Consider the following 26,440-nt stretch of genomic DNA (forward strand, 5'->3'; position numbering starts at 1 on the left):
TCCCCATATCTACGCCTCTGGTTTGGAAGAAGTGGGAGGAGTCAAAGGAGAAGTTGTTGAGGGTAAGAACCAGCTCTGCTAGGTGGAGGAGAGTGTTAGTAGATATACCGCTTGGGCAGTTTACAGCCCAGCGGTATGAACATTGACTTCTCTAACTTTAGATCGTTCCTCTGTCCCTCTCTTCCCCTCCCCCTTCCCAGTTCTCCCACTGTCTTCTTGTCTCCACCTATATCCTTTCTTTGTCCCGCCCCCCCTGACATCAGTCTGAAGAAGGGTCTCGACCCGAAAAGTCGTCCATTCCTTCTCTCCAGAGATGCAGCCTGACCCGCTGAGTTACTCCAGCATTTTGTGATACCTTCGCTTTGTACCAGCATCTGCAGTTATTATCCTACATGGTGAATCTAATGTTCAGTAATTCCTCCCTGAACCCAACCTATCCCAAACTGTGACCTTGTATTCCAGCAGACTGCTGCTGTTGTGAAGAACTCTCTCTGAAGTTAAAGTACAATATCTGAGCAGCTACAGGTCTCGAGGTCCTGGTGTACACATCCTCTCTCAACTGTTGATATGTCAGATGCGATAACAAGTTGCACTTGCTTTGGATCATCTGCAGAATGAGGACAGTTTCGGTATCTTTGTCCTCTGTGCTTTTCCAAGTACGGACCCCAATCAGGAGCTGATCTGCAGGCAGCACAAAGCTTCTGTGGAAATAATTTTGTTCAATTATAATCCCACCATTATACTGGCATTTAAGATACTGTTGCAGAGAAAATGGATATGCTGGGAATGGAGGGATATGGATTATGTGCAAGAGTTAGTTGTTGTATCATGTTAGTACAGACATTATGGGCCGAAGGGACTGTTGCTGTGCTTATTTTTTCTAGGTTTTACAGCACTGGAACAGGCCCTGAAGCCCACAATGTCTGTGCTAATCATGATGACACGACCAACTCCTATCTACCTGCATGTAAACCATATTCCTCTATGCCCTGCATATCCATGTGCCCAAAAAAACCTTGGTCTCCAACAGATATTCTGAATTGTTCTCTTCATACCTCACTCTCTGTGTATCTGAGAACAGAATTGTGTTTTCACTTTTCTAATTGTCATGAAGGATCATTAACTTTAAATATATCTCTACTTTACAAATGTTCCCAACCTGCTGAGCATTTCCAGCATATTCTATTTTTCAATTTCAGATTTTCAGCACCTGCTGATTTTTTGTTTTTGAACTCCTAACACGTTACTTAACACATTAACTTTTCTAGTTTGTTAATGAAGCTTGAAAGTGTCACCGGCAGACTCAGGAACAGCCCCTGTTATTAGGCTTCTGAACGGTCTTTCCATAAGCTAGGGTACGATCCAATCAACCTCTGCCTCATTGGGGATACTGGACTTTGTCTATGGAACTAGTGCACTACAAAGTTGCGAACTATATTCTGCACTGTATCATCTAACTTCACAACATGCCAAACAAACTTTTTCACTGAAGCTCGGTACACAGGACAATAATAGTGTCATAGTCATACAACATGGAAACAAGTGCTTTGGGCCAACTAGTCATGCCGTCTAAGATGCCCCATCTAAGCTAGTCCCATTTGACTGCATCTACCCATGTCTAAACCTTTCCTATCCATGTACCTGTCCCAGTGTCTTTTAAATGCTGTTATAGTATCTTCCTCGACTACCTCCTCTGGCAGCTCGGCCCATATAACCCCACTCCCTGAGTGAAAACGTTGCCCCTCAAATTCGTATTAAATCTTGACCCTCTCACCTTAAACCTATGTATTCTGGTTCATGAGTGCCTGACCCTGATAAAAGACTGTGCAATAACCCCTATCTATTCCTATCATGATTTTATACAATTTTCTGATCACCACTCAGCCTCCTGCACTCCACAAATAAAGTCCTAGCCTGCCCAAATCTTTCCCTGTAGCTCAGCCCCTAGAATCCTGGCAACATCCTCATAAATCGTCTCTGCATTCGAAACCTAAACCTACCAACAATTGCACAGTAAGTGATTGGGGTAAACTCTTTAAAATTCCTTTCCTTCGTGATTATGGGATAAAGCAGTGCTTTCTTACCTGGTACAAGTTGGTGCCGTTAGCTTGGGCAACTTTCAGGATGGCAACAATGGGAATCCAACTGAGGAAAAAGATTGGTATGAACCAGCCAAGAGCTGTTGCCCACTCTGGGTACTCAACAGGTCCATATGTTGGCATGGAAAATGTCGCCAAAGACCAGAATAATATTACCTGTGCCAAATGATTGGACATAACAAGAAATAATTTAATGAGACGGTCTGTTGTGGGATTGTTTCCAGTTTACAATAGACAATAGACAATAGGTGCAGGAGTAGGCCATTCGGCCCTTTGAGCCAGCACCACCATTCAATGTGATCATGGCTGATCATTCTCAATCAGTACCCCGTTCCTGCCTTCTCCCCATACCCCTGACTCCGCTATCCTTAAGAGCTCTATCTAACTCTCTCTTGAGAGTTACATGTCTTACTAACTTGATTGAGGTATTTGATGAGATCACAAAGGTAATCGGGACAAGGTAGGGCAGTAAATGAGGATAGGGTAGTACAAGATGGCCACATGGATTTTAGTAAGGCGTTTTATCCCTCGTTGCTGGCTGATCCAGAACTTTAAGATGCATGGGATCCGCCAAAGATGCAATGATTTTGTCATTTAGATTCAGACCTGGTTTACCAATAGAAGACACAGGGTATTGGTGGGAGGGTGTTATTCTGGCTGAATGTCTGTGATCAGTGGTGATCCGCAAAGGTATGGAAATATAAGTAAGTAAATGACTTGGACAAAAATGTAGACGAGTTGGTGAGCAAGTTTGTAAATAACACAACATTGATTGGAATGTGGACAATGAAGATGGTTGTCAATGGACAGAGTGGGATATTGATCAGTTATACATTCGGGTGAGTAAACAGTAAATGTAGGTCCATTCATGCAAGTGTGAGATGTTGTACTTTCCGAAGGGAAAGTACACAGTTACTAGCAAGACACTTAAAACCACTGATGTACAGAGGTATCTTGTTTCCAAGTCCATAGCTCCCTGAAAGTGGCAATGCAAATTGATGGAATGGTAAAGCAGGCATATGCTTGCACTCATCAGTCGGGGCATTGAGTGCAAGAGTCAGGAAGTTATGTTTGAGCTTTACAAAACTTCGTTAGGTCACATTTGGAGTTCCGTGTGCTGTTCTAGTCGCCCATTACAGGAAGGATGGTGGGGATTTGGATCGGGTGCACAAGAGAACACTGACTAGATTAGAGAGCATTAGCTATAAGGAAAGGTTGGACAAAGTTGGATTGTTTACTCTGGAACATTAGAGACAGGGGCAACGTGACATAAATTGAAAGGCATAGATAGAGCAGACATTCACAAATTGTCCCCAGGATGGAAATGTCAAAGACTGGAGGACAGAGCTTTCTCGTCAGAGGGCGGAAGTTTGAAAGGAGATGTGGGGGCATGTTTTATTTGTACACGGGAAGTGGTGGGCACCTGGAACACCATGGTTGGGGAGGCAGATGTGACAGTGGTGTTTAAGAAGCTTTTGGATAAGCACATGAATATGCAAATAATGGAGTAATATGGATCATGTGTAGGCAGAGGAGATTAGTTTAATGATATTGTGGCAGCCAATATGGGCCAAAGGACCTGTTTCTGTGCTCTAAATATTGCATTTTCCTTACAGCCAGCAAGATCGGAGAGATGAAAAGCCAACACACTCTCCACCACAGCCAGAAGAACCAAATCCTCCTCCCAATCATCATCTCAATGTCCTTGATGAACCTGTTTATCCCTGTGAACAACAAGAAAACAGGGACAGGCAATGAATTGACTGATCTGGTCTTTAGTATAGCACTTTTGTGCACATATCTCGCATTAGGAACAGATTAAATTATAAAATGGATGCAATGTTAATTTCAGACAAGGTAAGAGTCTTATTTCTCTCAACCTTTCATTCTCTTGCAAAGATATCATCTTTAATTCTCAATTTATTTGCCTCTGGCAAGGATGCCATCTTTCCCTTCCAATATCCTTGTCACCTTGACTGGACCTCCTCCCACCCTGACTCTTGCAAAGACGCCATCCATTACTTTCAATCCCTATGTCTCCTCCCACAATAAGGCTTTCCACACTCGGGAGATGTTGTCTGTCTTCATTAAACCTGTCTTCTCACCTTCTCGTGGATGAAGCCCTCATCTGCGTCCCACCGTTCTGCTCTCACTTCCCTTCACCCCGCACAGAACATCCTGTGATTCTGTTGTCATTATAATTGGGAGATATTACAAAATGACTTCCATAGTAACATGGGAGTCACTGAGCCTGCACTACCATTTATATGCATCATGAACTTCAGCCACTTTACATAAAGCATAGAACAGTACAGCACAGCAACAGGCCCTTCAGCCCACAATGTCTGTGATGAACATGATGCCAAGACCATCTCTTGTCTGTCTGCATTTATTCCAATTCCCTCCATTCCCTGCATATCCATGTGCCTATCCAAAAGTTTCTTAAACATTACTGTTGTATCTGCCTCCACCATCACCCCCTGCAGCACGTTCCAGGCACCTACCAACCTCTGCATAAAAACGTGCCCCACACATCTTCTTTAAACTGTGCCCCTCTCATCTATGCCCTCCAGTCAAACTGCACAACTCCCCCCTTCTGTCGTGGGGCAGACTGACTCCCCCCCCCCCCAGAATCTTTGCACATCCCCAATCCTTTCCACTCGTTACTTTAATTTCATGTATCGTGTTTTTTAATGACAATTAAACAGTTGGCAGATCTATTTCCATCCTGGGATAAATAAAGTTCTATCGTGTTTGATATCTCCATCCTTTAGTTCAAGAGTGAAGTCCTTCAGACAACATTTCTATCAGCAATTAACAAAAACTGTAGCAAAGATTGTGCACCCATCAACAGCCCAGGAACTACAAGGCAGCAAGGGTGAAGGATGTAGAAAGCACTGCCTGTATCAGGGTGGGTTTTGAGCAACAAGGGGAAAGGATTTTGACAGTTCAGGCAAAACTTTTTCGTTACTGGCCACATTTGGTTTTGAAGGACTTACTATATTACATCATCCAATTAACTTGTTCATTTATTCCAACCCTCAAGAACAAAGGGGAATACAAAAAGTAGCGAACAGTACGCAGTCCATTATAGATACTGACCTTCCCATCATAGAAGGGGTCGAGAGGTGGCACTGCCTCAAAAGGGCAGCCAGCATCATCAAAAACCAACAGCACCCTGGCCATGCTCTCATTTCACTGCACTCATCGGCAAGATGAAACAGGAGTCTGAAAACCATGCCCTCTAAGTTCAAAAACAGCTTCATCCCCACAATGATTCATATTCCCCTATTCCGTGCGCATCAGTGTGCCTATCCAAAAGTCTCAAGCACCACTATTGTATCTGCCTCCACCACCACCAGTGGCAGCACGTTCCAGGCCCCAACCAACCTCTGCATAAAAAACCTGCCTTCCCTTCCATTCCTTTTATCTGTTTATTAGGCTATCTATGATTATTGTGTTTGTGGGACTGTTAGTGCTGCAGCAAGTAAGAATCCCATTGTTGTGTTTCTGGTACATATGACAATTAAACACTCTTAACTTGATTGTCATGCATTTAGTGTTTTAACAAACTAATTTAGAGTCAGCACTTTCCCTGTTATGTTTACCATAAATCCAGCTCAGACCGGTCACTTCCAGCAGGGCCACAATCACGATAATCCACCCGGTGCAGAAATAATCAATTAAATGCACCCAGTAAATTCCAGCCTAAAATTAAAGCCAGAGTTTGAAAATGCTGCATCACAAAATCATAGCATCAACATTAAAATGAGAGTTTCAATGAGATTGGAAACTGCCCAATGTATCCTGCCTTTCCTCACCTTTCAATGCTTCAACGACATCTCTTTCTGGCTCTCGAACTCAGCAATGCATTTAATGCTAATGTCCACATGGTTTCGCAGCTAAATGTGAGCAAAAGTGGCTTGACGATGTTTGAAACCACAAGGTGATCAAAATAAAAGGGTACTGCTTTCAGGTAGATAGACACAAAATGCTGGAGTAACTCAGCTGGACAGGCAGCATCTCTGTATAGAAGGAATGGGTGACGTTTTGGGTCGAGACCCTTCTTCAAACTGAGATTTCAGGTGATAGGTAGGAGATTTAAAATGAACCTCAGGATTAAGATAACACAGAGAGGTTGATATTTGGAATGCACTACCAGAGGAAGTGGTGGAATCATAGAAACATAGAAAATAGGTGCATGAGTAGGCCATTCAGCCCTTTGAGCCAGCACCGCCATTCAATCTGATCATGGCTGATCTTCCAAAATCAGTACCCCGTTCTGGCTTTTTCCCCATATCCCTTGATTCCCTTAGCCCTAACTCTCTCTTGAAAACATCCAGTGAATTGCCTCCAATGCCTTCTGTGGCAGAGAATTCCACAGATTCACAACTCTCTAGGTGAAGAAGTTTTTCCTCATCTCAGTCCTAAATGGCCTACCTCTTATTCTTAAACTATGACCCCTGGTTCTGGACTCCCCCAACATTGGGAACATTTTTCCTGCATCTAGCCTGTCCAATCCTCTAAGAACTTTATATGTTTCTATAAGATCTCCTCTCATCCTTTTAAATTCCCGCGAATACCAGCCCGGTCGACCCATTCTTTCATCATATGTCAGTCCCGCCATCCCAGGAGTTAACTTGGTGAAACTACACCGCTCTCCCTCAATAGCAATGATGTCTTTCCTCAAATTAGGAGACCAAAATTGCACACAATAATCCAGGTGTGCAGTCTCACCAGGCCCCTGTACAACTGCAATAGGACCTCCTTGTTACTAAACTCAAATCCTTTTGCAAGGACGGCCAAAATGCCATTGGCTTTCTTCACTGCCTACTGTGCCTGCATGCTTACTTTCAGTGACTGATGTACAAGCACACACAGGTCTCGTTGCACCTCCCCTTCTTCTAACCTGACACCATTCAGATAATAATCTGCCTTCCTGTTCTTGCCACCAAAATGGATAACCTCACATTTATCCACATTATACTGCATCTGCCATGCTTCTGCCCACTCACCCAACCTATTCAAGTCACCCTGCAGCCTCATAGTATCGTCCTCGCAGCTCACACTGCCACCCAGCTTTGTGTCATCCGCAAACTTAGAGATGCTACATATAATTCCCTCGTCTAAATCGTTAATATATATTGTAAACACTGGGGTCCCAGCACCGAGCCTTGTGGCACCCCACTAGTCACAGTCTGCCATTCTGAAAAGCACCTGTTAAATCAGATATAATTATTACATTTAAGAAGCATTTAAACAGACTATTAAATAAGCACGACCCACAAAATGATATGGTCCTCATGCGGGAAAATGGGATCAATGTAAATGAGCAAGAAGTCCAGCATTGATGGGCTGGCTCAGGGCAGCACTTCTGTGCAGTATATTTCCAAGTTGCCATTTTCTGTATTGTGGGGATCAGGAATTTTTTTTCTTATCGTGTTCATGTGATAGGTGCAGAATTAGGCCATTCAGCCCATCAAGTCTACTCCACCATTGCTGATCTAGCTTTCCCTCTCAACCCATTCTCCTGCCTTCTCCCCATAACCCCTGACACCGCTACTAATCAGAAATCTGTCAATCTCCGCCTTAAAAATATCAATTGACGCCTCCACCGCCATCTATGGCAATGAATTCCACCAGTTTACCACCATCTGACTAAAGAAATTCCTCCTCATCTCCTTTCTAAAGGTGCATCGTTTTATTCTGAGGCTGGGCTGAGGATTCCTTATTGTACAGGGACAAGAAGCTTTTAAGCATTCCATCAATCAACAGAGGGTCAAACCAGTCTTCTGAGCTAAACTCAGGCTGAAGAAATGTTCTCTTTCAAATAACTTTGCTATTTCCATTTACCTTTCCTTTTGCTCCATAGAAGTAATTATCCCCTTCTCACATAGCCCAGTACTGTCCACACGAGCTGTTTAAAGTCTCATCTGTTTCATTTATTTTGTAATATTCTGTCTTTACTTGATTAGCTTATTTTATCTACCAGATTTTCCTGGCATTTGGAATGCATCTGTTTCTTCCATTGTTCACTCATTGCTTGCCCTGTTCTTTCTACACATTGTCAATGACCTATGTTGTTTCTATTTCCATGTAAAGTGTTAGCCCATAGTTCTGCTCTTTCAATCGCATTGTACAGGTTACAATCTAGTCCCTGAAATTGGCAATACAAATGGCAATGTAGCGAATTGTGGACACTGCACAGACCATCACACAAACCGACTTCCCTTCCATTAATTCTATTTATCCCTCACGCTGCCTCGGCAAGGCCAGCAGCATAATCTTCTCCACCCTCCCATCGGGCAAAACATGTAGAAGTGTGAAAACACACAATTCCAGATTCAGGGACAATTTTGTCCCAGCTGTTATCAGGCAACTGAACTATCCTACTGCAACTAGAGAGCAGTCCTGAACTACTATCTAACTCACTGGTGATCCCTGAACTATCTTTGATTGGACTTTACTAGGTTTATGTTGCACTAAACGTTATCCCCATATCATGTATCGTACACTGAATGGCTCGATTGTAATCTTGTATTGCCATTCCACTGACTGGTTAGCACGCAACAAAAGCTTTTCACTGTGGTGGTTATAGATTGTGCATCCGACAAGGATTGGTCTTAGTGACATGTTTGACAGAAACATTGTGGGCGGAAGGACCTGTTCCTGTGTTCTATGTTCTGCAACAGAGCCAGGCATGGGTAGAACAAAGATGATGTGAGGAAAGGAATGGTCTGTGTTTCTATTCAAATCCATGCATTAGGACAGCGAGATTCTTCCTTAAATCCTGCTCCCATCTAGTTTCTGATCAGCTATGACAGCACTAAACATAAAAAACTACTAATGAACATCATACCTCTGTAACAAACACAAGGCCGAGGAAATAAAACACCAAGCAAATTCCACTTGTCATATAAATACGTTTAGATTTCAACATCTTTGGAAACTGGTCCAGCAGACTTGTTAGAATTGTTTCTGGGGGAAGAAATGTTTAAATCGATGATAATCAGTGTCCCACAGTATTCCCTCATAAGGTCATAAGGAATAGGAGTAGAATTAGGCCATTCGGCCCATCAAGTTTATTCCACCATTCAATCATAGCTGATCTGTCCATCCTAACCCCATTCTCCTGCCTTCTCCCCATAACCTCTGACACCTGTACTAATCCAGAATCTATCTATCTCTGCCTTAAAAATATCCACTGACTTGCCCTCCACTGCCTTCCTTGTCAATGAATTCCACAGATTCACCACCCTCTTATTCACCACCCTCTGACTAAATAAATTTCTCCTCATCTCCTTCCTAAAAGAAGGTCCTTTAATTCTGAGGCAATGACCTCTGGTCGTAGACTCTCCCACTAGTGGAAACATCCTCTCCACATCCACTCTATCCAACCCTATCACTATTCTGTATGTTTCAATTAGGTCCCCCTTATTCTTCTAAACTCCAGCAAGTGCAGGCCCAGTGCCGACAAACACTCATCATACGTTAACCTACTTGTTCCTGGGATCCTTCTTGTAATCTTCCTCTGGACCCTCTCCAGAGCCAGGCCATCCTTCCTCAGATATAGTGCCCAAAATTCCACACAATATTCCAAATGCAACCCTACCAGCGCCTAGTAGATCCTCAACATTACACCCCTGTTTTTGTATTCAAGTCCTCTTGAAATAAATGCTAGCATTGAGTTTGCTCTCTTTACCACCAAATCGATTTGCAGATTAACTTTTTAGGAATCCTGCACCAGCACTCCCAAGTCCCTTTGCACCTCCAATTTCTGGATTCTCACCCGATTTAGAAAATAGTATACGCTTTCATACTACCAAAATGTATGACTCCACATTTTGCTACATTATATTCCATCTGCCACTTCTCTGCCCACTCTCCCAACCTGTCCATATACTTCTGCAGAGTCCCTGCTTTCTCTACACTACCTGCCCCCCCACCTATTTTCGTATCATCTGCAAACTTTACAACAGAGCCTTCAATCCTCTCATGCAAATTATTAATATACAACGTGAAGAGTAGCGGCCCCATCACCGACCCTTGTGGGACTCCACTAGTCACTGGCAGCCAACCAGAAAAAGCCCCCTTTATTGCCACTCTTTATCTTCTGCCATCCAGCCAACCTGTTGTCCATGCTCGTATCTGCCCTTTGATACCGTGGGCTCTCATCTTCCGAAGCAGCCCAACACATGGCACCTTATCAAAGGCTGGAGTGATGAGACTGAGGGAACAGCTGAGGCAGTTTCTCTGTACATCTGTCCTCCATATGTAATCCAGTTCGTTACTCTGAACGGGCAAATTGTTAGGGAGAAGCCATCTACTGCACAATCATTAGCACAATTATTATCCTCAGATACCGGGTGCACAAATCCCTGGCTTCAAGCAGAGAAACAAGAGTTGCTTCAGTTTACAAACATCAAATATCTGGACTAAGAATCTAGCTTCAGGTTTAGGTTTATTATTGTCACTTACCGAGGTACAGTGAAAAGCTTTGTGTAGCATGCTATCCAAACAGTTCAGATAATACTATACATAATTACAATCAAGTCAAACTCAAGTACAGCAGACAGAGCAAAGAGGAAGATACAGAATGCAGTTTATAGTTCTCGGCATCATAGCGCATCAGTTCCATAGTCAAAGTCCAGTCCACAATGGGGTAGAGGTGAATCGGACAGTACCCCAGCTTCTGGAAGGAATTGTTCAGAAACAGTGGGGAAGAAAATGTTCCTGAGCCTGGTGATGCACGCTTTCAAACTTCTGTACCTTGTGCAGGATGAGAGTGGAGAGAAGAAGGAGTGACCAGGGTGGGACAAGTCTCTGATTATGTTGGCTGCTTTTCAGAAGCAGTGTGAAGTTTAGATGAAGTCAATAGTGCAGAGTCTGGTCTGTGAGATGGACTGGGCTACATCTACATCTCTGTCCATTTCAAGGGACCCCAAATCAAATCCATTTAATTTCAAGTAATTAATGAACTGGTGCTTTAAAAAAACCTAGTCTAGTCTGTTATTAAGAAGGCGAATTGGTGATGTGCCCACAGCTGTGTACACATCTACCATTATTTCCCAGCTCTTTCCCATCCGGGATATCTTAACAATTACAATCAACAGCAACATTTTCTCAGCTTGAATGAAGAAAGGGCGGCACAGTGGTTGAGTTGTTGCCTCACAGCGCCAGAGACCCGGGTTTGATCCTGAATACGGTTGCTGCCTGTACTGAGTGTATACATTTTCCCTGTGAATGTGTGAGCTTCCTCCGGTTTCTCCGGTCTGATCTGGTTTCCTCCCACATTCCAAAGACTTGCAGGTTTGTAGGTTAATTGGCTTCTGTAAATTGGCCCTCGTGTGTGGAATATGGTGTGATCGCTGGTTGGCATGGACTCGGTGGGGCAAAGGGCCTGTTTTCACACTAACTCTAAAGTAATTTAATAATTTCTAATTGTAAATATCAAAAGTGTTGTTAAATTTGGCAGAGCCACTCTTACCTAAACCTGCAAACTGAGTGTCGAGTCCCAGCGTGAGCAACATGAAGAAAAACAATACGGACCAGAGAGGAGCCCACGGCAGATGTGCTAAAGCCTCTGGGTAGGCGATGAAAGCCAAACTGAAACCTGAACAACAGACACAATTTCAGGTAATCGTCCTTAAATATATTTATATTGTGAAGACAAGCAGGTATACTGCACCTTGGAGTGATGCAATATTGAGATGTGCAGCATTATATGAAACAGTTGATGTTTCATTGAATGAAATGGAATTGAATACTGGGTTCTGTGCGCACAAGTATATGATTCATTAGTAAATCTTACAAGATCTCCTCCAGTGGTTCACTACATAAAATGACACTCAGTGGGTAGAAGAGTGGTGGGACTGGACAAGGGAGAGTTGCACAAAAAGATAACTATTTAACTAATAACTGTACCAGAGTTCAGACCCTAATTCCATTTTACAAAGATCTCATAGTCATACTGGAAAGAAGGCCATTCAGTCCAACTTGTCCATGCTGACCAAGGTGCCACTGTCACGCTAGTCCCAGTCTTTTACATGATGTGAGATTCATGTAAGATTTTCGATTCTGGTTCAGGACATTTGCAGACTATCTAGATTTAAGTTTAGGTTTATTATTGCCGTACATAATGAGATACAGTGAAAAGCCTTGTTTTGCATGTTATCCAATCAGATCAGATAATAGCAGACATGAATACATCAAACCACACTCAAGAAGGAAGGGAATGATACAGAGTGCAGCATATAGTTTCTCAGCATTGTAGCGCACCAGTTCCAATGGCCGCAATGAGGTTCCTGACACTGCTGGTGCACGCTTTCAAGCTGCTGTATCTGGTGCCAGATTGGAGCAGGGAGAACAAGGAATGAGACGTCTGATTGTTTTCGCTGCTTTTCTGCGGCAGCACAAAGTGTAGATAGAGTCAATGATGGGGAGTCTGGTTTGTGTGATACACTGGGCTACTCTCTGCAATTTCTTGCCGGCTTGGGTAGAGCCGTTCCCAAACCAAGCTGTGATGCAAGCTGACAGTATGCATTCTATGGAGCATCTGTAGAAGTGTGTAAGAGTCACTGGAGACATGCCAAATTTCCTCCGTCTCCTCAGCAAGTAAAGGCGTCGGTGAGCATTTTTGGCTTTTAGCTCCTTCATCTTATTGACATTGAGGGAAATATTGCTGGCCTGACACCCTGATACTAACTTCTCTATCTCCTTCCTGTACTTAGTCTCATCATTGTTTGTGATCCGACCCACCACAGTGTGGTGTCATCTGCAAACTTGTAGACAGACCATATTTGGCCGTTAGGTAGCAAGTGCCGGGATTTTTGATTCCTTTCCCCTCCCCAGAGCTTGCAGGCTGGGGCAGCGTGCTTGGCAGACCTGCGCATGATGCCGTTGGAGTTTGTGGTTGAAGCGGGCGATCCCCGCTCGCGGGAGAGGGAAGCGCTGGCCTTCGGGGGGATGCGAATCTGGTGTGCAGCTGGTGTTGTTAACACTGGGAGGGTTGCCCTCGGTGTCTCCAGGGCCCACTTTAAAATTGAATCACTACTCTACTCACTCTGACCGGCCAGGTATAACCACTTGTGAGGTGTATGCGCAGTAATCAACTAGAACCAGAGTTGTATGTGTGGAGCGGGCGCTGGGCGCACTCGCTCGCACTGCGGTCGCCACCCAATGCAGGGGCTTGATGTGTTTCTTGCCCCTAGTCTGCACAAATCCCCGCGGCATTTCTGTTGAATGTTGCACCGAGTTGGCCCAGGCCTGTGCATTTGAACCCTGGATTTTGGGACCTCGCTGATTGTTGCTGCATTTTGTTGCGATTTCTGGGAGCGCCTAACGGAGGTTGCGTAGCAACCCGCCTCCCGACCTGGGCGGCCGCCATTGGTGGAGTGGGAGCACGTGGCCGCTGGCTGGGTGAGGTCACGTGGGCCACAGGCGGTGATGTCACCTTTTCCCATATTTAAGGCCCGTTGAAAACATATGCTACGGGCCTCACACCAGCTTAATCCAGCCCTGCTGTGACCGTATGGGTTTCCTCCCATATTCTGAAGACGTGTAGGTTTGTGGGTTAATCGGTCTCTGCAAAATTGTCCCAGTGTGCAGGGGGTGGATCAGAAAGTGGGATAATATAGAACTAGTGTGAATGGTTGATCGATGGTCAGCATGGTCTCAGTGGGCTGAAGGGCCTGTTTCCACACTATCTTTCAATCAGTCAACACAGATCTATGGGGAGGTTCCTTGACGAGTACAAATGAGTCCTCAGTTCAGTTTAACGGCAAAAATAATCAAAAAGGGAAGTTTATAAATGAGAGAAAATAAATTGTCAATTGTAAGGGAACAATGAGAAGGAGCAATGGGACTAATAGGATTGCTTCCCTCAGAGCAAGCATTAGGCTGATGGACTGAACGGCCTCTTTCAGTGCCACAGCAGCACCAATACTTCAGAATATTTTGCAGGTTTCACATTTCCTTTGAAAGCTTTACAGACACAAAATACACTGTCAGTAATTTGTAATTCTACCAAGGGTAGGGAAATCAAGAACCAAGGTGCTGTCTGTGTGGAGTTTGTAGGTTCTCCCTGTGACCGTATGGGTTTCGTCCGAGCTCCAGTTTCTTTCCACATCCCAAAGACGTGCAGGCTTGTAGGTTAATTGGCCGCTGTAAATTGTCCCCCATGTGTGGGGACTGGGTGCAAAGGTGAGATTACATAGATCTACTGTGAACGGGTCATCAATGGTCGGCGTGGGCCTGGTGGGCCAAAGAGTTTGTTTCCATCCTGTATCTCTAAACTACACTAAACCAAGTCTAAGGCAGGCGTGAGATCCCCTGCTCAAATAACCTTCAGCACAGAGTGGAGACCATAGTTACCTGACTGAGCGACCTCTGAAACAGGCTTGTTCTGTACGTGAGCCATGTGTCCCAGGACGGAGAAGATGGCAAATCCAGCAAACACACTCGTGGCACAGTTCACCACACAGACAGTGATGGTGTCTCTGTAACAGTTGTTGTGGAATTTGTTGTAGGATGACAGGGTTATTAAGCCGCCCCAGCCCACTGACATGGAATAGAATATCTGAGTTGCAGCATCTTTCCACACCTGGTGAATAGAAGATGGAATCAGTCATATTTAACAAACTCATTCAACTTTAATATCGTACGTAAAACAGTAGAGCAGAGGATCAGGCCCTTATCCGCAATATCTGTGCTGATCATGATGCCAAGATCAACACATGTCGACCTGCATGTGACGCGTATTCCTCCATTTCCTGCATTTCCCGACATAACCAAATACCACTATTGTATCTGTGTCTACCACCACCCTTGGCAGTGTGTTCCAGGCCCGCACCACCCTCTGTGCAAAACACGTCCCACACATCTGCTTGAAGCTCTGACCCTCTCGCGTTAAAGCTATGCCATCCAGCATTTAACGTTTGCAAGCTGGGAAAAAAGGTTCTGACTGTCTACCCTATCTATGCCTCTCATAATTTTATATACTTCTGTCAAGTCTCCCCTCAGCCTCTGATGGTACAAAGACACCAATCCAGTTCAGTCCAACATCTTGTAGCTACAGGGAGAATATGGGGTGGAATATTCACACCATTCTATTGTATGGGTGCTAAATAATGCTTCCACTGGTCAACAGTAGTGGTATCATTCAGCCTCCTTATCTACACGCTGTTGCCTAGGCCACTGACTTCGCTTGTTATTTAGCAAGAGATGAGATGTGATTGCCAAAGAGATGAGATCTCTTGCACTCTTGTCGTCTGGGCTCTGTTATCCCTCTGCAAATGTTGTAGTCTGTGGCCTATTAGAAAAAACAGGCAGACAACCGAATTCGTTTAACCTCTTTATTCTACTCACCCAGGTGGGAGAGAGTCTAGAAACCGAAGCGTTTAGAAACGCTTAGGAAGTTAGTGTAGTCTCTCTCTCCGAATGCTAACAATTACACATATTTATACCTGAATTACGTTTCCCAGTACATTTCCTGTTGCTACCTTATATGGCAAGTTTTACAATGTCCTATAAATCTTTATGTGTTTCGGGACCTCGTGTCCGTTGTGTCCATCGTGACCTCTTCTTTCTTGGGAACAAAGGGCAGTCCATATGGCAAGTTGTTCTTCTTAACACTTCAAAGGATGGCTAACCATCAAAGCCTTAAAGCCAGTTGCCCATATCAAAGGATACCCTTAGCCATAAACAGGATGTCCTGGCAACATAATCGAGCTGGAGCTTTTACACCTTTTTTACACCCCTGCAATAAAACCCACATGGCTACGCTGAATTTGAGCCCTTACACAAGCTGGAACAAAGAAAGCTCCACCGTGTTAAATTAATTCAGATCTCAACCAACAAATGACTAAACAGAGCTTTCATCAACTAGTGCAAAACCAAAAACTAACTGAGATAAAATACCAGATTAAAAGTGAGATATATTTTCCTCAAAGCCAGCCAATATATAGAATGTTGTGATTTGTTTACCTCAGCATCAGCCAGCTTTGAGAAGTCTGACTGACTTCCAATGTAGAATTCAATCCCTTTCCAGGCTCCCTCCAGGGTCAGTCCTCGGATCAGAAGTACGATCAGAACCACGTATGGGAATGTTACAGTGAAATAAACCACCTGGTCAGGGACAGGGATTGTTAGATTATCCTGTGTTTCTGCTACAACATTTACATTTAATGGGGTACCGCAAGGTTCGGTGCTGGGACCCCAGCTATTTACGATATACATTAATGACTTAGACGAAGGGATTAAAAGTACCATTAGCAAATTTGCAGATGATACTAAGTTGGGGGGTAGTGTGAATTGTGAGGAAGATGCAATAAGGCTGCAGGGTGACCTGGACAGGTTGTGTGAGTGGGCGGATACATGGCAGATGCAGTTTAATGTAGATAAGTGTGAGGTTATTCACTTTGGAAGTAAGAATAGAAAGGCAGATTATTATCTGAATGGTGTCAAGTTAGGAGGAGGGGGAGTTCAACGAGATCTGGGTGTCCTAGTGCATCAGTCAATGAAAGGAAGCATGCAGGTTCAGCAGGCAGTGAAGAAAGCCAATGGAATGTTGGCCTTCGTAACAAGAGGAGTTGAGTATAGGAGCAAAGAGGTCCTTCTACAGTTGTACCGGGCCCTGGTGAGACCGCACCTGGAGTACTGTGTGCAGTTTTGGTCTCCAAATTTGAGGAAGGATATTCTTGCTATGGAGGGCGTGCAGCGTAGGTTCACTAGATTAATTCCCGGAATGGTGGGACTGTCGTATGTTGAAAGGCTGGAGCGATTGGGCTTGTATACACTGGAATTTAGAAGGATGAGGGGGGATCTTATTGAAACATATAAGATAATTAGGGGATTGGACACATTAGAGGCAGATAACATGTTCCCAATGTTGGGGGAGTCCAGAACAAGGGGCCACAGTTTGAGAATAAGGGGTAGGCCATTTAGAACGGAGATGAGGAAGAACTTTTTCAGTCAGAGGGTGGTGAAGGTGTGGAATTCTCTGCCTCAGAAGGCAGTGGAGGCCAGTTCGTTGGATGCTTTCAAGAGAGAGCTGGATAGAGCTCTTAAGGATAGCGGAGTGAGGGGGTATGGGGAGAAGGCAGGAACGGGGTACTGATTGATAGTGATCAGCCATGATCGCATTGAATGGCGGTGCTGGCTCGAAGGGCTGAATGGCCTACTCCTGCACCTATTGTCTATTGTCTATTGTCTATAGGATTTCACTTAAAGCAAAGAATGAAGCAGAGGTCAATTACAGAAGTAAAAACACTGGAAGTACCCAGCAGTTCAGTGGCAGTGGAGGAAAATATCATTTAACCATTCAGTTCAAGACTGTTCTTCAGAACCTGTCATCAGCCTGAAATATTTATTCTCTCTGCAGTGCCACTGACCAGCTAACCTGCTTACTGTTACAACATTTAAAAGACACTCGGACAGGTACATGGACAGGGAAGGTTTGGATGGTTATGGGTTAAATGAGGGCAGGTGGGAAGGTTGAGATGGGGGCTTCTTGGTCAGCATGAACGAGTTGGGCCGAAGGGCCTGTTTCTGTGCTGTATGCCTCCATGTCTCTATTTCCAGGATTTTAAAATTTCAGATATGGGATATGGGATATAGAGGGATATGGGCCATTCACGGGCAGGTGGGATTGGCTTAGATAGAGGCATCTAGTTTAGCATGGATGAGTTGGGCTGAAAGGCCTGTTTCTGTGCCTTATGATTCTGTGACTATCTCTGGCATCTACATTACTTTGGTTTCTCTTGAAAATTGGAACATTACAACAAAATAAATAGAAGCAAGAGTTGGCCATTTGACCCCTCATGTTTCCAGTAAGATTGATGACTGATCTTTCATCTCTGTGCCATTGTCCTGCATTAACTCAGTACCCTTTGATTCTTAAATATACATAAAGAGTGTATTTATCTCAGAGCTGCAGGTTAACCTCAGTGTAAATAGCACTTCCTCAGTTAGGGGGGAATTGGTTACAGTATCTTCAGTATATTCAATTTAGCTTCTTTGTCATTGTCACTGTCACAACTGCCCTGATTAGGTTTATTATTAGGTTTATTATTCTCACGTGTACTGAAGTACAGTGAAAAGCTTTGGATGTTATCCAATCATGTCAGGTAATACTATCCATAACTACATTCAAATTATATTCTTGCAGGGAGACCTGATAGAAGTATACTTCCTTGAAAGGGACATCACAGGTAGATAAGGCTTTTGGCACATTGGCCTTCATCAGTCAGAGTGTTGAGTGTAGAAGTTGGGATGTTATGTAACAGCTGTACAGGGTGCTGGTGAGATCACAGTTGGCATTTTGTGTTCTGATTTGATCACCCTGTTATAGGAAAGATGATAAGTTGAAAGAGTGTAGGGAAGATTTACGAGAATATTGCCAGGACTTGAGGGCCTGAACTATAGGGAGAGAAAATGAGATTTCTCGTGTAAAAACCCATCCTTTCTCCCCAGAGTTTGACCCCTTTCGTCACCAATTCTTTTACCTTTCCTGAAGATTTGATTCCTTTAAACAAGGCGGCTACAACCATCAGCCACACCAGGAGCACACACAGGGCTAAGCGCCAGACGATCTTCCCCGTCTCATCCATGGAACTTGAACGGTGTAAAACTCCTTTACTAAATAAAATATTTAAAGGAGACAACTTTTGCAAGTGCCCTTCCACACAATCACTTTACATAAAATGCATTGGTGAATTAACATTCAATTAAATATTTTTGAATTTAATGGCGTGACTACAAATTGTTACCAGAAGTGAAAGTGAATTTAATTTATACTTTTTGTATTCTGCCATTCTTCAGCTTTTTGTATCACATAATAGAAATCTTCTTTTAAATGGGCTTGGTTGATGAGATTCTCCACTGAGCACACCTATTGTAGTTGAGTGTGCTACTCCTAAAACGACTTGGGTTAATCGGGCAGCAGGTAGAGCCATTGCCTCAAAGCGCCAGAGACATGGATTTGCTCATGACGGGTGCCATCTGTGTGGTGCTTGCACGTTCTCCCTGACAGTGTGGGTTTCCTCTGGATGCTCCGGTTTCCTCCCACATCCCAAAGAGGGGCGGGTTTGTTGGTTATTTGGCCTCTGTAAATGAGTGTGTTGGGAGTGGATGAGAAGATATGAAAATGGGATAACATAGAACTAATGTCAATGGATGATTGATGGTCGGCTTGAACTCGGTGGGCCAAAGGACCTGTTTCCAGGCTGAATCTCTTCAAAACTAAATTAAACTGTCTGCCCTAACTAATGCCACAACTTCCCATTGTTCAACTCTAAATCGATAGATCAGACACAAGACCACAATAAGCTAATTAACACAACAAAACAGATATCACTCAAAGACAAATTCAGCTATTTAACTTAGGTGAAGCTACTTTTAAGAGCATGAAAATTTAAAACAAATATTCACATGATTTTGCAATGTAAATATTATTAAAATAAACCGGCAAATGTTAACGTAGTGTTGTTCACAACTGGATGAGTCCATGGTGTCAGGTTAATGTAGAACATACATTGACATAAATAGTAAGGCTATCCAAAGCAAATTAAACTTCCCTCATTAAACAGGACAGCTCATTGACCACCCCAAAGGGAAGCCACTGTTGTAGCAGTGTAGGCTGTAGATGTAAATACCAGCAGCATGTTACTTACTCCCAGTATTGCTCACTTGGGCCCTGGAAACAAACGCCGACTTCTGATCCATTTGAGTAAGATTTGTTGCTTGTGTGTAACCACGTTGTGTTAAGTATGTCAAAATATCCATTGGCCACACTGAGATTGAACATCAAATCTGGAAAATATGAAATGTGGACACTGGGAACTGTAGAGGAAATGTGTAGGAAAGAACTGCAGATACTGGTTTAAATCGAAGGTAGACACAAAGTGCTGGAGTAACACAGCGGGCCAGGCAGCATCTCTGGAGAGAAGGAATGGGTGACGTTTCGGGTCGAGACCCTTCTTCAGAGGATGTCGATCCGACACGTCACCCATTCCTTCTCTCCAGAGATGCTGCCTGTCCCTCTGAGTTACTCCAGCAATTTGTGTCTACCTGGGAACTGTAAATGTTGGTTTACAAAAAAACCCACAAAGTGCTGGAATAATTCTGGTGGTCAGGTAGCATCTCTGGAAGACGGGGATGCTTTGGGTTGGGACTCTTCTTCAGGCTAATTGTAGTAGGAAGGTGAAAGCAAGAAAAGAGTTTGAAGTAGGGGCACGTTCCTAAATGTTGCCAATCCATGTGCTCCAGAGATGCTGCTTGACCCACAGATTTATTCCAGCACTATGTGTGTCTCTTTTTAAGTCATAACACACAGGTATGGATCTAGATTGGCTCACAGGCAGGAAGTAGCAAGTCGGGATACTCTGGTCCTGGTTGCTCTAATATAAGCTCTGAGTGCAAAAGACTAAATTGGAAGCAAATCAACAGGATTGCTGCCTTACTGGAAGGCTCCTCATTCCACCACCACCACAATAGTTAATTCTGTTCTCTCTGCATAAGGCCGCACAGTGGTGCAGATTGTAGAGCTGCTGCCTCACAGCACCAGAAACCTAGGTTTCATCCTGACTTTTGACCGCATGGGATTCCTCCAGGTGTTCCAATTTCATCCCACAGATTAATTTTAGGTTAATTGGCCTCTATTGACCCAAGAGTGTAGTGCATAGATGAGAAGGTAGAATGACATATAACTAGTGGGATGGTCGGTGTGGACTCGGTGGGCCACTGGGCCTGTTTCCATGCAGTATCTCCAAACTAAACTAAACAAAGCCAGATGCTCCATGATATGCAGAGTATTTCAAGCATTCTCTATTTTTATTTCAGGTTCAGACACCACGTGTAGAGCCAGTCTCCATTACTGTCTGTAATTCAGCATGTTGATATTGGAAGCGCTTAGTTGGTGCCTAACCGTAAAGTTGGCTCAGTACCTCTGGGTGTCCGACTGCAGGTTTCATCCGCACCCCACCAGCTGAAGCAGTCTGACCAGGGCAGGGGGGATTGGAAGGAGGCAAACAGGTAGAACAGGCTGTAGGCGATGATGCAGCAGTAGGAAATGCCACAGAGTGAACTCACAAGGACCATGGTGACCCCAACACCTTAAAATAAATGGTGAACAGGAGTTTAGAACAGAAACTAATTGAAATATATTCCCACACAAAGATTGTTAATCAGGTTGTGATGAAATACCCTCTACATGTCTGACAACCATCCCTTCACAACAATCTGATCAACAACTGAACGGCCCAGTTTCCAGATATTCAAATTTTCTTCCACCAACTCCATAACACGCTGCAGTTATGACAGGAGCTGATAACATCTCTCAATGCTTGAACTCTCCCACCAAGATAAATATAACAACGTATTTACTTCCAAGTTGCACATGATCCTAACTTGGATGTGAGTTACTGGCACTTTGTCATTACCAACTCCTGAAACTCATTACCCAACACCACTGTGAGATTACTTCCATTGTTCCATGAAATGGCGCTACAGTTAGATAGGGTGGACATGAAGGCTTTCGGTACATTGGCCTTCATCAGTCAGGGTTTTGAGTGTAAACATTGAGATGTTATGTTAAGGTTGTAGAAGACGTTGTAGAGGCCACATTTGGAGTATTGTGTTCAGTTTTGATCACCCTGCTACAGGGAGGAGATGGTTAAGCTTCAGAGTGCTGAGAAGATTTCCAAGTACATTGCCAGGACTCAGGGGCTTGAGCCAAAGGGGGAGATTGAGCAAGCTTGGACTTGATTCCCTGGCGAGCAGGAAGATGAGGTGTGAAGTTCCTGCCCTGGTTTGACTTCCCAAAATGCAACACCTCGCACATATCTGTGATAAACTCCATGATCCATTCCTCAGCCCATTTGCCCCCCCCCCTCATCAAGATCCTGCTGTAATTTTTGATAACTATCTTCGCTAGCTACAAAACCACCCACTTTCATGTCATCTGCAAATTAACTAATCATGCCTTCTTCATTCTCATCCAAATTATTGATAGAAACCACAAAAAGCAACATGGGCCCAGCACCGATCACCAAGGCACACCACTAGTCACAGGCCTCCAGTCCGAAAACCTTCCACCATCTCACTCTGCTTCCTTCCATGAAGCCTTCCTTCAATGTAGCCATCAGAAGACATGAGCCTTCTCTAATCAGTCCCTGTCTCACTAAGTGTATATGTATCTTGTATAGCTTTCAGCATGGGCCGTCCATCTGTGGTATGGTCTCAGCTTCTATTTTACCCTTTTATTCCCTTTAGGAATGGATCTCGTGCATATCCTAGCATGCTGGTTATGTCCCACACCTCCCATATTTTATTTGTCTAACTTCTTGTGTGTTCTCCCTCTCTAACTGTTCCTTTTCACTCATTGACAAGATGACCTTAACCCCACGATGACCCCAGTTTTATTCTTGGAGACATCCTCCTACCCACCACCCCAACACACATACGCCTTCTCATCAGTTTAACAAGCTCCATGTATCCCTCTACATTATGCCAAAGGATTTTTTACATAAAACATTGCCTCGGTTTCCCCTTCCACAGATGCAGTTTGACCCATTGATTGTTTTCAGCATTTTCTGTTTTTATTTTAGATTTCCAGCATTTGAAGCATATTTTGCTCTCTGTGTGGAGTTTGCCTGTTCCATCTGTGAACACGTGGGTTTCCTCCGGGTGCTCTGGTTTACTCCACATTCCATAGATGTGCAGGTTTGTAGATTAATTGGCCTCCGTAAATTGCCTGGTGCGTTGGGAGTGGATGAGAAAATTAGATAATATAGGGTGAACAAGTTATCGAAGGTCGGTGTGGACTCAATGGGCCAAAGGGCCTGTTTCCATGCTGTATCTTTCAGTCAATCAATGCAAACAATTTTGTAAAAATCTAGCTGATATTAGACTGTGAACAGTGATGCAGCAAGACTGTTTCATCTCTGATCAAATAACATAACTAAACCCAGTACATTAGTACAGTTCAAACCAATATTCCTCATATAAATTGTTCCAAACGGCATTGATAAATAAACATGAACCTTGTAGTATTGGCACAGCTTTCCACACTGCAACAGGTCCGCGGCTGGCAAACTGCCCAAAGGACGATTCCAAAAAGAACATCGGCATCCCAACGAGTGCCAGCATGAGTGAGTAGGGAATGAGAAAGACACCTAGAAAATGTAAGTGAGGACTTCATTAGAGAGCACAAGCATGACTGGGGGTTACAGAGTCTTTCTGAACATCCTTGTTTCTGGCAGGTTACCACTACACACAAATCTCTAAGGCTCTGTGCTATATTTACAGTCACGGGGAAGATCATTGACTTCATAGATGTTCAGAGGGATCTCTGGGTCCAAGTCTATTGCTTCCTGTAAGTGGCAGCAAAGATAATAGTGGTAACAAAGGAGTATTGTTTACATCCCTTCATTGGTTGGCATTGAGTATAAGAGTCAGGAAGTCATGATGCAGCTTTATAGGACTTTGGTCAGGCTGCATTTAGAGTATTGCGTTCAGTTCTGGTCATTCCATTACAGGTAGGATGTGGCATGTTTGTTAAGGGTACAAAGGGAGGATGGAATACAGGCGGAAGGGGACCTGGGGAGGGAGAAGGTGATAGGAATTACTCGCATTTGGAAGAGAATAGGCTAATTAGGAACAATTGTCGTGGCTTTATCAGAGGCAGGTTTTGTCTTAAACAATTGGTTGGTAGTTTGGAGTTATAACTGTCTTAATAGAAAACAAAGGTTATGGTGGAAGGATGTCATTCTGGCTGGAGGTTGCAGACAACACAGAAATTGGTGTTGTTGTGGAGAGTGAAGAAGGCTGTCAAAGGATTGAAACCAGTTACAGATATGGGTGGAGAAATGGCAGATGGAGTTTAATCTGGGTGTCTATACTTCGGGTGGTCCAAGGTCAGGGAAAAGTGTACAGTTAATGGCAGGGCCCTAAACAGCGTCAATGTCTAAAGGAATGGTGGGTTCCAAACCCATTGTCCTTGAAAAGAGCAACAAAAATAGAAAGAGTGACAAAGAAGGTGTACAGTATGCTTACCTTCATCGGTCGGGGCATTACATATCACTGTAGGGAAGTCGTGTTTATAAAACCTTTGATTAAACCGCATTTGGAGTATTGCAGTTCTTATCGCCCCATTACAGGAAGAATGTGGGAGCTTCGGGGAGGGTGCAAAAGAGATTTCCCATGATGCTCCTTGGATTAGAGGGTGTTAGTTATAAAGGGAGGTTGAACAAACTGGAATGTTTTCTCTGGAGTGTCAGAGGCTGAGGGGAGACCTGATAGAATTATATCAAATTACTAGACCAAGTGGACCCATTGGGCCCAAACCTCTCCTGCATTGGTGCAGCACCATCTCTTCCCTCCCCCTTACTCCCCCATCCCCTTCTCCCACCTCGCCCCCTCCTTCCTTCCTCCCCTTCCCTCCCTCCTCCCTCCCTCCCCTCCCGGTCCACCCTTACCTCCAACCCCCCTCCCTTCCCCTCACCCCCACTCCATCCCCTTCAACTCCCCCTTATCCTCCCCCTCCCTCCTGCTCTCTCCCTAGGAGATAGATTTAAACTTTAAAATGTGAATAACTTTAAAAATATAATACCGATTTCAGTGAAACTTCTTCCATTAGCACCAAAGGGACAACAGTGAGTAAGGTGGGCTTAAAATTGTCACACTATCGTGTACCATTTTGGCTGTAGTTCAGGAATAAACAAACAAACAAATGAGAGTTTTAGTGTATAGATGAGAGGCATAGATAGGGTAGAGTCAGAATCTTTTTCCAAGGATGAAAATGTTGAATAGTGAAGAACATAGTTTTGGGGTGAGAGGGGGAAATTTAAAGGAGATGTGTGGGGCATGTTTTTATTTGCACAGTGTACGGTAGGTGCCTGGAATGCCTGCTGGGGGTGGCAGTGAAAGCAGATACAATGGTGGTGTTTAAGTGGGTTTTAGATAAACACATGAACATGCAGTGAATGGTGGAATATAGATCATGTGTAGGCAGAAGAGATTAGTTTAATTTGGTATCATGTTCCACCCAGACTTTGTGGGCCAAAGGGCCTGTTCCTGTGCTGCACGGTTCTATGTTCTATTCTGTGTCTATTGAATTTAATATTATTTTGTTTACAAATCTACGACTCTTTTCCCTTTCTTATGCCTTTCCCTTCCATGGATGATGAAACCTCTACAGTACCTCCTCCGTTCCTGTACACTAGGTAAGGGAATCTCCAGACGTTGCCCAGACCCACAGCACAGCCAATCATTGAGAGCAGGTAGTCGGTCTTCGAGGACCAGTTGCCTCGCTCCACGTTCTCGTCTCTTTCACCCACGTGTCCATCGGCGGCAGACTTGGAGAAAGAGGAAACCAGACATTGGCAGACCAAAACTCAAACAAGATGATCACTAATGAAACATTCATCTTTTTTCCGTTTAACAGCAATCAGAGAAAAGTTTGGAAACATTCTGAAGGCCATCGAGTAATATCCTAACACTGAGATCCTCAAATCCTTCAGGAATCTCCATAAGATTTTTTGCCAATGTTTTCATAAAATACTTACTGTGTTCTCTGGACGCTGTGTGTGATGATCATTCTGTGATAAACTGTAAAACGCTACTTCTTTATCATCCATTTTGACAAATGATCTTTTATCTTCTTAAGGTGGATAAAATTTTAAAGGATCCTTTCATTCAGAGATGAACCAAGAACTGCTGCAGGCTTTTTGCTATGAACTGACATATTCCGGTCTTGCAATTAACTCTTCCACAATCAGTAACCAGCATCTAATGTCTTCAAGATCGGCAGACGAGTGGCAGGTGAAGGAGTGAGAGCGGGGATTGGCTGAGAAGGGGAGTGGCCTGTTGGGGTGCGGCCTTGTCGATGTTAGTGGCTTGTGCGAAAAATGCGAGTCTTTGGCTCGAAGCCTGAAGGAGGAGACTATGCGAAAAGTTGGAGTGGGTGAGACGCAGTGAAGAAATGACAGGTAAGCTGATTTAGTGTGATGCTTGCAGGATGTGGGAGGTCAGGGACTCTGCTGGTGCCTCTGGCTGCTACAACTGTGGAAAGTGTGTCCATGTTCAGCCCCTGAAGGACCGTTTTGGGGAACTGGAGAGGCAATTGGATGACCTCAGGATCATCCGGGAAAACAAGAGTTTCCTGGACAAGACCCACAGCGAGATCGTTACACCTTGTTGTTGACTTTCCGTGGCGGAACCCAGCCTGTTCAGGTATCAGGACATCGTCTACATCCAGCGTGATGCGGTTCAGTATGTATCTTTCCATCCGTTTTGTATGGGTGGCACAGCAAGGATATAGGCCGGTAGCTGCTGGAAAGCTTTGC

The 26,440-nt window shown here is 44.0% G+C and overlaps 1 protein-coding gene across 1 annotated transcript; it reads right to left on the bottom strand.

Annotated features, from left to right (window-relative positions):
• Window positions 1-497: 497 nt before the first annotated feature.
• Window positions 498-25,699, bottom strand: LOC144600293 (sodium- and chloride-dependent neutral and basic amino acid transporter B(0+)-like). Its single transcript, XM_078411859.1, has 14 exons — window positions 25,661-25,699; window positions 25,297-25,450; window positions 23,138-23,269; window positions 21,041-21,208; window positions 19,769-19,907; window positions 18,602-18,734; window positions 16,083-16,223; window positions 14,472-14,700; window positions 11,587-11,712; window positions 8,959-9,077; window positions 5,708-5,807; window positions 3,714-3,823; window positions 2,085-2,255; window positions 498-701 (listed from the first exon to the last, which is right to left on the bottom strand). The coding sequence occupies exons 2-14, from the start codon at window positions 25,364-25,366 to the stop codon at window positions 498-500; spliced, it is 1,842 nt and encodes a 613-aa protein (XP_078267985.1). The 5' UTR covers window positions 25,367-25,450; window positions 25,661-25,699.
• Window positions 25,700-26,440: the final 741 nt, after the last annotated feature.

The sequence above is a fragment of the Rhinoraja longicauda genome, chromosome 15 (assembly GCF_053455715.1).
Source record: "Rhinoraja longicauda isolate Sanriku21f chromosome 15, sRhiLon1.1, whole genome shotgun sequence".
Classification (NCBI taxonomy): Eukaryota; Metazoa; Chordata; class Chondrichthyes; order Rajiformes; family Arhynchobatidae; genus Rhinoraja; species Rhinoraja longicauda.

What these genes read in the sequence shown, in the direction of transcription:
- LOC144600293 (XM_078411859.1), bottom strand. Translation starts at nt 25,366, where the DNA reads ATGATTGGCTGTGCTGTGGGTCTGGGCAACGTCTGGAGATTCCCTTAC. An exon ending in AGCTGTGCCAATACTACAAG is followed by an intron (nt 21,209 to 23,137) that starts GTTCATGTTTAT and finishes ATTTATTTTAAG; the next exon opens with GTGTTGGGGTCACCATGGTC. An exon ending in TTCAGAGGTCGCTCAGTCAG is followed by an intron (nt 11,713 to 14,471) that starts GTAACTATGGTC and finishes TCTGTTGTTCAG; the next exon opens with GTTTCAGTTTGGCTTTCATC.